This window comes from Pocillopora damicornis, chromosome 2 (genome assembly GCF_964200805.1).
Source record: "Pocillopora damicornis chromosome 2, jaPocDami1.2, whole genome shotgun sequence".
In the NCBI taxonomy this organism is placed as follows: Eukaryota; Metazoa; Cnidaria; class Anthozoa; order Scleractinia; family Pocilloporidae; genus Pocillopora; species Pocillopora damicornis.
In genome coordinates this window covers 20,958,325-20,969,145 of record NC_142671.1, presented here as the reverse complement: position 1 = coordinate 20,969,145, position 10,821 = coordinate 20,958,325, and the positions used below count along the sequence as shown (strand labels likewise).

General features: G+C 40.6%; 1 protein-coding gene across 3 annotated transcripts; it reads right to left on the bottom strand.

Annotated features, from left to right (window-relative positions):
* Nucleotides 1-8: 8 nt before the first annotated feature.
* LOC149050291 (uncharacterized) lies at nucleotides 9-9,292 on the bottom strand. 3 transcript variants are annotated; one of them, XM_089195272.1, is made up of 5 exons: nucleotides 7,795-9,292; nucleotides 7,146-7,261; nucleotides 5,211-6,239; nucleotides 2,771-4,592; nucleotides 9-1,933 (listed from the first exon to the last, which is right to left on the bottom strand). In XM_089195272.1, exons 1-5 carry the CDS (start codon nucleotides 8,207-8,209, stop codon nucleotides 1,728-1,730), a joined length of 3,588 nt encoding a protein of 1,195 aa, XP_089051398.1. In that variant the 5' UTR covers nucleotides 8,210-9,292; the 3' UTR covers nucleotides 9-1,727. The 3 variants fall into 3 exon arrangements, 2 of the variants coding, with proteins under 2 accessions (XP_089051398.1, XP_089051399.1); XM_089195273.1 differs by having other exon boundaries at nucleotides 2,844-4,592; XR_016183351.1 differs by having other exon boundaries at nucleotides 1,798-1,933; nucleotides 2,061-4,592.
* Between the last annotated feature and the right edge of the window lie 1,529 nt (nucleotides 9,293-10,821).

Genomic DNA, 10,821 nt, shown 5'->3' with positions numbered 1-10,821 from the left:
CTAGAAGATTCTTTTAGAGCAAAAGCGACACTCACCGAGCAGAAATTATTCAAAAATGAGGAATAGGTTTTATGGATAACAAAAACTCCGTTTTGTTATTGATTTTCGACGGCAATATTGCACATGTGGTATAACTCCAAATTGACTTCATTCTAGTTAAATCCCACATTTAGACATACATCTAAAACATACCTGCGAATTAGCTTGGGTTATTGAAGGAAATCTCTATAAGGCGGTATCGAAGTTAAGGAATTTTCATGGTGGGTCGTCGGTAATTGTGTAAACACTTCCAGTTTCGAAATCCATGAAACTGGATATTTGATCCCCAAATACTCATTTTTCTTAATCCTTGTAGGTTTAACAGTTGCAAAGTTGCGTTTCTACTTAAAGAGTGAGATAGAAAAGCCAAACTGGGTGAATTTTAGCCATTTTGAAACGCTAAACTCTATCGACCGGAGACTCGGCGTGACGAATTGTTTCGTGACTAAACGTGATATTTGGGAGTCGATCAGTCACGGAATCACAATATTAACAATGCATTTCTTGACGGCGTATGAGAACAGTGTTTTGAGGAAGAAAAAATCGATCGTCCTAGACAATTAAACAGAAAGGTAAAAGATTCAAACCAGAAGGGGCTCCTGATTCAAGGTTATGTCTTGACATCAGTTGCGTGACGGCGAATATGGAAATTATATGCGCAAAGCGCAAGCTGTGAGGTGGGGGACGGGGAGGGGATTAGGGCAGCCAGAAAAATAGTCTTTCATGGAATAAATCGACGACATAATAATCGCTAAAAAGACTCTAAAAACGTTGCGGCTTTATTTCTGAACTTCTCTAAACAAAACTACTTATGCCATTACCAGGATACAGGAGTCGAGTATCGGCTCCTAGAAAACCATATCCGAATCTTACTCTATACAACTTCATTCTTTCACTTTAAAAGACGAGCAAAAAAAAAAAGGAAATAATGCGAAATATTTGTTATCAACCATTTTAAGCACGCAACTTGTGCTGCACCTATGTTTTTAGCCACTATTGTGAAATACTGCACAAAAATTGACTTCTCGGTGGAAAAACAGCGTAACACATAAGACACAAATGTACCCCCTGTTTCAAAACCTCGAAACAATTTTCTGCTCTGCCTCGTCAAAATCGGTTAGGGAAATTACGCTAGCTAATGGTCTCCTACGAAGATAATAAGGCGACTCGACGGATCATCATATTGACAATTCTACATGTATTTATGAAGCAGATAACAACTTAAGCAATTAATTTTGGTCCGAAGAGCACTCTCTTATTTTGTTGTTAACAGGAATGAGCCGCTGAAGAGGATATGACAGGGGTCTTCCTATATGGGAAGCATTAAACAGGGTAAACGTTGCGGTGCGCAGTCTGAATGCAAAATACCAAACATTTTTGAAATCTAACTCTACCTATAACTCTAAAAAAAAACTGGATTCGGTTTGTGAATTAAATGAATCATGGCCAGAAATCGAGGACAGCCAGCGGTTTTGGCCGTACGCTAATTTTTAGGGATTTTGAATAGCTAATAAGGATTTATACATTCGCAAAATGGCGGGGAAGCGAACGTATACTTTTTACCGTGCAGTTGATTTACAATTTTCTAGCCTCAACTAATTCTACTTGACATATGTAAAAACAAATAAATGCGAAACCTAACACTGGTTCTAAAGTCCAAGCTGTGCAAAATCTAACCTGAATCCCTATTAGACAAGCACCAACCCTTTGCTGATGCTTCCCTGTGATCGTTCGATCGTGACAAAACGGGGCTCCCTGTGTCGCTCTGGCTTGGTAACCTCTCTGTTTTGAAAATGGCGGCTGATCGAAGGAGTTACTTGAAAAAGTCTCCAAAATGCCTTCTTTTTCGATCGCTTCGTGCAGTAATGGCGCAGAGATTCACTCTCTGGAATTTCTATATTTCAGGGAAAAAACGAACTGGTTTAGCAAAGAAGTTAGGCCTCTAAAACCGCACAAAAATGAAGATAAACATATCCTTCAAGAACCAGGACGTGGGGAAGGAAAAACCGACATCTAATGACCTTTTTTCTTGCTTAAAGAGAAGCGCGTAGGCAATATTACAGACTCTCGTATGGCAAGGAAAGCCATCTTTTTATGGTGACTCACGGATCAACTTTGGGAGCTTGACACATTGCCAAATGAACATGACTGAAAGCCACGATCGCCTTGCGAAGGTTTAGACGAGGGGAAGTGAGCGATTCTTCGTCTAACTTTATTTATCCTTAAAGTTTCTTTTCTCCCCATTAATCCTTTATATGGTCGCCATATTTAAAGAACGGGAAAAGTAAATGATGCGCATGCTCCAGCGCCATGTTGTCCTCAATTTCTGGCCATGATGGGGATTCTGTAATGAGTCATCATGATAACAAGTTGGGTCCTGTCTTGATAAGGATGGCAAAACGAATGTCCTTTTTTGTCTTAAAAAGGTAAGTGACTCAGCGGCATAGGCCCACCTAACGTTCCCATAAGAACCTTCAATTTCCCGGGTTAAGATCTCTTTTCAGGTAAATACGAAAAACATCATCCCAATACAAGAAGATTCCCGTCAGAGCAGGGAAATCACACGAAAACCTGATCATGTCATTTTACTGTTGACACGAGCAGTTGCTGCAAAACGTGGTCAGTTTGTCGACGTAAGGCCTCTTCAGTCTGACTGTTATATGACTAACGTCTAAATCAAAGTGCTCGCACAATCTCTTCAGCATTTTTATGCTAAATTTGTTCAGTTTACCTTGCTTAACAAGGTCACACATATTATGACAGTCAAACACGATTGGATGTTGTAATGAAACTTCCCTCCGTACTTGATTTGTTAGGTCCTCAAGGGAACTCTCGAACTCCGCGGCTTCGTCATCATTTTCTTCTGTGTCATCCTTGTCAAGTAAACTCTTTTGGGTAGCAAGGCGACTGAAAAAGCTGCTTATTTGTTGGCTGGTAAGGAACTCATCGCTGCTGAATAAGCGTTCTCCGTCATTTCCTCTGGCGTGCATCATTTCTTTTGCAACAACTACTGGGTCAGCTTTGCGTCCCGTGGTCTCACCAATATTGAACTTTGTGGATAGGTACTCTTTCTGCTTTACATTAAAACGTGTTCTTCGGTTCTGGGATGATCTTAATGCCCAGCCCATAGGGAGAGTAGACTGTAGTGGCACTTGTTTTGGCACTTCCTGAACATTTCGTACACAGGGAACGCCCACCGTTTGAACCTCCAGTCTCTCCGCATATCCATAAACAGCTTGGTCTAGGAGTGGTTCTCGTTCGAGAGAACGTGTGTGTTTTCCGGAGTCTAGGTGTTGCTGCAGATTCGAGTAACGTTGGTAACATTTGATACATCCTTCTTCCGGACATGAAAAAAGACGAGCGTTGGAGGTTTCCGTTTCTGTTTCGTTACTCGAGTTTTCACAGGAACTATCTTCCTCGCTCTCCTGTCTCGGAACAGTATCTTTACGCTTGGATTTTACAGGAGCAAAACTCGCCGTGACGCCTTCCTTATTTACGTCCGTTAAGTACGGAACTTCCGAATTTTCCGAGACGTTCAGCTTATCCCAAGGAGTGTATTTCCCTCTGCCAATTCTGTATGCTCTCCAAACTCGCAATCCCTTGTCATCGTACTGTACATTCGAAATTGAACCCACTCCATCAAGCTTGATGTTCAAAGAAGCTGGAGCTTTTGGGGGTCCACACGAAGTCACCCTCACTGAGGACATTCCACCGGCTGACAAAATGGCTTCTTTCATTTCTTCTGACGTTTCAATGTTGTTTCCGGAATTCAGGTAAATCTTCATGTGGGATTTTATGGCTGCGGACCTTCTGTCGCAAGCCCCTTTTCCTCCTTGAGGATCGCAAAAATCCATGCGCTTCACAGTCACGCCGTGATGTTTACCAACCATCTGAGCAAGGCTGATTGTGTTACCACAATGGTAACACCCGGCGTTGTCCTGCCAATAGTATACTCGCTGTAGGTGTGGCATGACGTCCTTTAAATCTTTGAGTACGTCAGACATGACGGACAGTACCGCACAGCTGTCTTGACTGCAGCTTCTGAAGACATGGCACATGGTAAGGGTTTCGTACTTTCCAGCATTACTTGTGCTTTCCTTTCTCATGGCGACAGACACGTGCCAAGGAATTCCCCGTTTCCCAAACCAATCGCGTTGGCTTTCACGATATTTTCGAGGAATAAACTTCATGGCCCAATCTTGTACAAGTAGAACCGATGCGTCGTCCAAGTCTCGGAGGATGTCTAGTCTTGCTTTATCTTGGTTCACCGAACGCAACAAATGAGATTTCCAGGCAATTATATCACGTTTTGCTTTCTCGGTCATGAATGCGAGCTCTTCGTGTATTTGGCCTTTGGAAAGATGTTCAAGATTCACCGCCATCATCTTGATTGCTTTGTCTATCTCCTCTATAGTAACGGCAAGGGAATTACACTGACCACAAACGTCGCTATGATCATGGGCACATGTAGCCTGGTAGTCAACATCTTTAGGGTCGCTGAGAGCAAAAACGATGCAATGATCTGGAATACTTGAACTCTCTGATACGTGAACCTAAGTGATTAAAATGTGCGCAAATCCTCAATTCTGAGGAATATTTACGTAATGCATTTATCTAATGCTATCTTCTAAAACATTTCAGAACCTAAGTATTGTGAAGCTGAATGCCGTAATATGGCTCTCAAAACTCGGTTGCCATGGTAACGTCAATGCTGACGTACATGTGACAAACGACTTTAAAATGTCCCCTGATGATTTTTAGGAAAAGTCGCTAGGTTTGGTGCTCAAAGCTTGAGCAGTTTTGAAGTTATTCAACTTTTAAGCGAAGGGGGGCTTCAAACCCTTCCCGGTCTAAATAGGGTTAAGGGTGTGAATAAAATAGAAGAACGTATGGAATGCCACGAGTAAACGTAAAAGCTAAACCTCGCTCAACTTTTACGTTTACGTGCGACCTTTCAAACATTGCCTCTATTTAAATTACGCTCCTAAAAGCTATATGTGTATGCACGTGAAATTTACGCGACAGTGGGAATCCACCCTTATTCACCTACCTAGACGCGAGCAGTAACCAATTATAGAGCACTCATGTAGTAGGCAGTCGAGTAACATTCATAATACACCTACGCCAGGCGCGCAACAAAATTATTTCCCTTTTTCACTTTCTTATTTTACCTTGAAATCAGTCTTGAGGTACCGCTTTGCCTCTTTTAAAGCTTCCTTTTGTGTTTTTGCCCATGTAAGACCCATTCCGTTTTCCCCGAGCTGGTGCACAACGTTCACAAGATCTTCAAATGCCTGCGCACCAGAACAGCTTACGTAATCTAACCCTTGCAATGACTTGCGAGTCGAAGCGGAACAAACATGCAGAATTCTTAGCAGTGTACTGCGACTCATGGGTGCGAAATCATGCTCGGCAGAATATTTTTGGTACTGGCAAACGATTCGTTCAGGTATCATGTTCCGTACCACATTTGGAACTTGGATGACCTCGTTAGTTGACAATGTTATTGTCTTGGCTCCGAATGGAAGATCTTGAATTACATGGGAGCTTGTGATAAAGTCTAGGAAATGCGCTAATTTTGCTTCAGGTATGAATGACTTCGTTTGTGCATTGGTTGGCACCAGTTTTCCACTGCCATGGACTGCAGCATGCTGCCTGGCGACCTTAAACCGATAACTTGTTAGGCCTGGGATCCACTGTTGAATTGTTGCCAAGCTAACCTTATCCGCCATTATGGACAATATCTGCCTGCGAGAATCCCACTCGTTTGCATTTTTGTAGCAGTTTGCCAGCGTGTACATCAATTCTTTATCCAAACCACTAGAACAAGTGTGATTTCCAGTTTCATTCTGTTTTGAGGACATAATAGATTCCCAGAGAAGATCTGGATCATTAGGCGCTATTTCACCAAGAACAGCTGAAACCGCTTGCTTGGCTTTGCGCTCATGCAGTCGTCTGGTCCTTCCACTGGCATCGTTCCAAGGTGTCTTTAGGGTGTACCTAATAGGACTAACGTCTCGACTTCTTAAGAAACTGTTAAGGTGGTCAATAGGTTCTTCCGACTTCATTCCTGTAGTGCTTGTCTCGGTTTCTTCTAGGAGGGTTGATGGTAAATATAATGACGTTTCTTGATCTAGTAAGTCTTGTGCTACCACCGAACAAGGAGTACTTGCAGCAATTGGAAGGTTACACATCACGCCCTAGACAAGGACACAAAATAAATATAACGTAAACTGTATTAAAGAAAATTAATTGGGTACATAATTATCAAAGTTAACCAACACTTAGACAAAGATCAATAATACCTCCTGATCTTTGTTGCCTTTATTATGGACCAAAAATAAAACCTTTTTTGCTGCCTTCATTTATGATAAAAAGTGCCTAATTTATCACATAAAATACCTTTCATTATGACAAATAAATACGAACTTTAAAGCGAGTGGTAAAGGAACCCGGAATGGTATATTGGAAACCCAAAACGTTTTTCTGGGCGTTATTCACCGTATCCTTAACCTTGAGAAAATCATATGAACTCGTATCCCTTGCAGTATAAGGTGGAGGGATGCGTGTATGTAGGTAGGGGCAAGTGGAAGCAAAAATTGCAGTTTTTTTAAATTAAACCCTTTATTCTTAAAAGAAAAATTTGGCCTCAGCGTACCATCGCGGACTACGTGGTCTTTAACTTATTGCCACTGCTTCAAGTTCTCAGATTTTGGTGAGAATAGAAATAGAAAATCCGCTGAATAAATTTCAACTGTGTGCAGACGCAAGGGCGACATAAAATGCACGGGGTATTAAACCTCTTCATTATCTGCGGAACTCAGGAGAAACTGACGTAGAAGGCACAAAATAAGCATATGGCATTGTTTTCTTGGACACCAGCACACAGTCTGAGGTCCACGAAATCGGTTAATTTGTGCTCTCTATCCCTATTCGTTACATTTTAAGGAAAGGCAGCAAGGAAACGGGGCCTGCTCAAGCAGACTTTGTGATGATAAGGTCCCTATCCATTTTTTTTTTTTATTTTTATCTTTTTTGCCCAGCGGGCCTTGTTTGGTGCCACTGTTAATAACACTATTTCCATTGAGTGCCAGTTCAGAACTTACAGAAGTCTCGATGGTCTCAGTTTCCTCGTAAGAAAGGTTCTTGGTCTCCGGAAGCTTTGTGGGCAGCTCCCCTATTTTCTGCATGTCAAGATTAACCCGGCAGTTGCGACAAATACCTGTTGAGTGAATCGATGGAAAATGCAGGTTTTTGCTGATACGATATAATCACTATTCTGAACAACTACTGTCTTAATTTACACAAGTAAGGGAACCTGTTTTAAAAAACTTAAATGATAGATTTTCCTGCCCTTTCATATACTTCAACTCTTCAATTCCCTACCCTTTGATTTACCTGAAACCTGATAAAGGTACCCTTTAGGGGCTGAGTCTCCCTGTAACTATCTATAGGCCATCAGGGAATCTGCTTTAAAAAGCTGTAATTTTAGGAGTCCGGTGAAGGCTTCTAAATTTACCTTTTTGCTGCTACAATCACTAATATAAAATGTTCGAATAATGAAAGGAAAAGAAGCACGTAAATAAACAAAGGCTATTGAATTTGCGACCGTCACGGCTACCTAATTATTGAAAAAGTCAAAAAAAAAAAAAAAGAAAAGTGCTTACAAAGTGCTTTAATTGAAGTATCAGATTGGACCGCCATTTTAGAGCTGGTCTGTTTGGTTGAAAAAGATGAAAAATGATGTATTCATACCTGAACCAACTGGAATAAAAATTCCCAGTTTCTTCCATATCAAATAACAAGCACTTTTGCCAAGTCCTCTTTCTGCCTTTGCGTTTTTTTGGGCTTGTCCGCCGTGCTTCGAGATTGGCGGAGGAACTCGGCACAGATTCGATCCTCGACGCCACCCAATACCAAGAGATGAGCGGTGCCGGGGACAAATCGTTAATTCCGAAAGGTCTAACTCCGAAGAAAAGGATGTAGATACTCTTCCCAAAATAAGTTCGATTTCGGTTTCTACGTCAGTTATTGACAAGGAAGACTTATGACCCGCGATGTCTCTTTTGCAGTTCAGAAATGTAATAACCTCAGTTGATCTGCTCCTATCTCTGGGGTCATAAGAGCAAGAACCGCCGACTAAGGATCTAAAAGAGCACTTAACGTCCATGATGACACAAAGCTGGCAAAACAAATTCACTCCAACTTCGCTAATTAAATTTTCCCTCTTTGCATTTAATTGACTAATTCAATTTACTACGGCTAGTAAACTGCTTCGAGCTTTAGCCAACTCTGTCATTTCTTCAACAAATAATAAAAATGAATCCTCACAATTGAAGAAAATATCAATTTAAAAAGCATCTATAATTTTTGTCTTTCTGTTCCGATTCTTCTGAAACCAAAGGAAGCGAAAAAAACAAGTATAAAAGTTAAACAGGTTAGCCGAGAGCTAATCAAATTACATCCTGATATTTATCAGGGAAAACATCTTACACTGAAAAGGGAAACTTCCACCTTAACAATGAGATAAAACAACCTCTCTTTGGCCGACTACCTTTTTTTCAATAAAAAAAGGACGAAAAGCTCACATCAGAATCGTTTTCAGTACGCTTTCGTGTATATTCCGGCCTGCTGTGTAAAAACTCCGCTTGACGTTACGGTCACGCAACAAGAATTGTTTACTCAGCCGTTGTAAAAAAATTTGAATGAATTACGGTCATTTCAAAACCTTCGCGTGAGGCGCTGTAAAGAAAACCCATGCTGATTCTAACATATTATCAAGGACAACCTTAAATCCCTCTAATGACATAGTTAAAAGGAAAATCTGAATTATATCACATGGTGAAAAAAACATTTGAATTAAGGAGGTATTTGCGGGATTTTTCACGTTTGAAAATACAGCACTTTCCTGCGCGTTGTTTGCTATTTATGAACAACAATAAAGATAAGTCATATAGTTTCTGGGAAAGTACGGCACTCACTCTATCAAAATTCGGTGTCATGATCCTTTGAATCGTTTTTCCTTGAAGACCAAAAGTCACTTTAAAATATCAATTTCACACTTGCTTGCGGGACCTTTCGGGATCGTCGCGGGTCAAATTCGTTTTTCTCAGTTTTCTCAGAATTAAAGCGCTCCGGAAGAAAAAGAAATACATTAAATTTTTTCTATTCTTAGTAGCTTTTTACAGTCAGAAAATAAGCGAAATTCATTTTTCAACTCTTGCCACTCAATGGTCGATATTTCCTGACCGTTGCTCTTATAACAACTAAAGACCCCTTAGGCCTAGTTCAAACGTCGATCTTTACATGTACCGAACCTAATTGCAATTTGGGTCGACTCGAATAATTAAGAGCGGCAGTTGATTTAAACGTCTATACAAATCTGCCGATCCTAATTGATTCAAACGTCGATCTTTACATGTACTTAATAGAAACGTTAGGTTCGGTACATGTAAAGATCGACGTTTGAACTAGGCCTTAGAGACGAGTATAGGGCAAAGGTTTAACAAGCCTATAAAAGAGAAGTATATCACCATACCTCCTTCTTTAAGAATTCAGCTGCTTTATTTCGTGCGTGTTCAAAGTTTGCTAAAGTTTTATCAACCATTTTTCCAATTATATCAATTCCTTTGTCTAAAGCTATTTCTTGTACTTTAGGATTACTTAGTACGGCTAACGCTGCTGCTGGAAGTGCTCTCTTGTTCCCAGGTGCCGTCGACTGAGGCTGAGAAATCAGATTCTTCAGTTTTGTTGAAAAAAGATCATGTTGAAAAGGGACAATTTGAGACTACCGCTATTCCCATAACAACTTTAGAGACCTTCTATGGAGAAAGTCATTTGAAGGAGCAATATCTCTTTTGTCTTACTTCGTGTTGATTTGGTTTGAAAATGCACATTTAAAAAAACACTTTGAGATCATTATAAATATTTTATCACCACTGTGTACTTTCTCAAAAAAAAAAAGTACAAAATGAAAACATTTGCCAATTCCAATTCAGAATCCAGAATTTTCCAAAAACCTTCCGAAGTGGCTCCTACTTTTCTAGGCAGGTGCACGTAGCTCACTGATAAGTACGTATGTGTTTATTTGCGATATTTAGACAGCCTGAACCAGTTCAGCTTAAAGCTGATTTGAATGCGGGGCCTGAATAAATGATAACGAGGCCAGACCACAACACCTGAAGCAATGTTCCTTACTCTTTGCGAAAAGTATGCATATGGGTTCTTTAGCGTCCCCTGCTAACTAGTAGAGAGAAGGTGCAGGAGACCGGGCTTAAAGTATATCTCCTTATCCGAAAAGCCTGGAATGTCTAACCATTTACAGATGTCATAGCAAAGGCGGTACATTCTCCTCAATTATTTTAAGACCCTGAGCGCAGCCCGACGCTCTACAACATGAGATGAAATGCCATATGGATTCTAACCAACACATGCCATATGGATTCGTACCGCTACCTCTCTTTCCGGTAGACCAGAATCTTGAGTCTTTTGATTCCGTTGGACTGAAAGACTTCACCTCCGCTGTGCTGACTTCGTTTTCGGGTAAATGGTATGCCCATGTTACATATTCTTGAAATGTGACTAAGACTGGCAGGAAAAAATACAGCCGGCGTATTTGTAAAGTAACTGTCAAATAAGAGGAAATACTGAGTATACAGCACGAGACAACGCAAAATTGTGAAGCCTACAAATCAAACCACAGTCATGTTTGTGCTAAACTGACTCAAGAAAAAAAGGAATAATGCTACATAAAATATTACAGAATAAACAAACATTCATAGA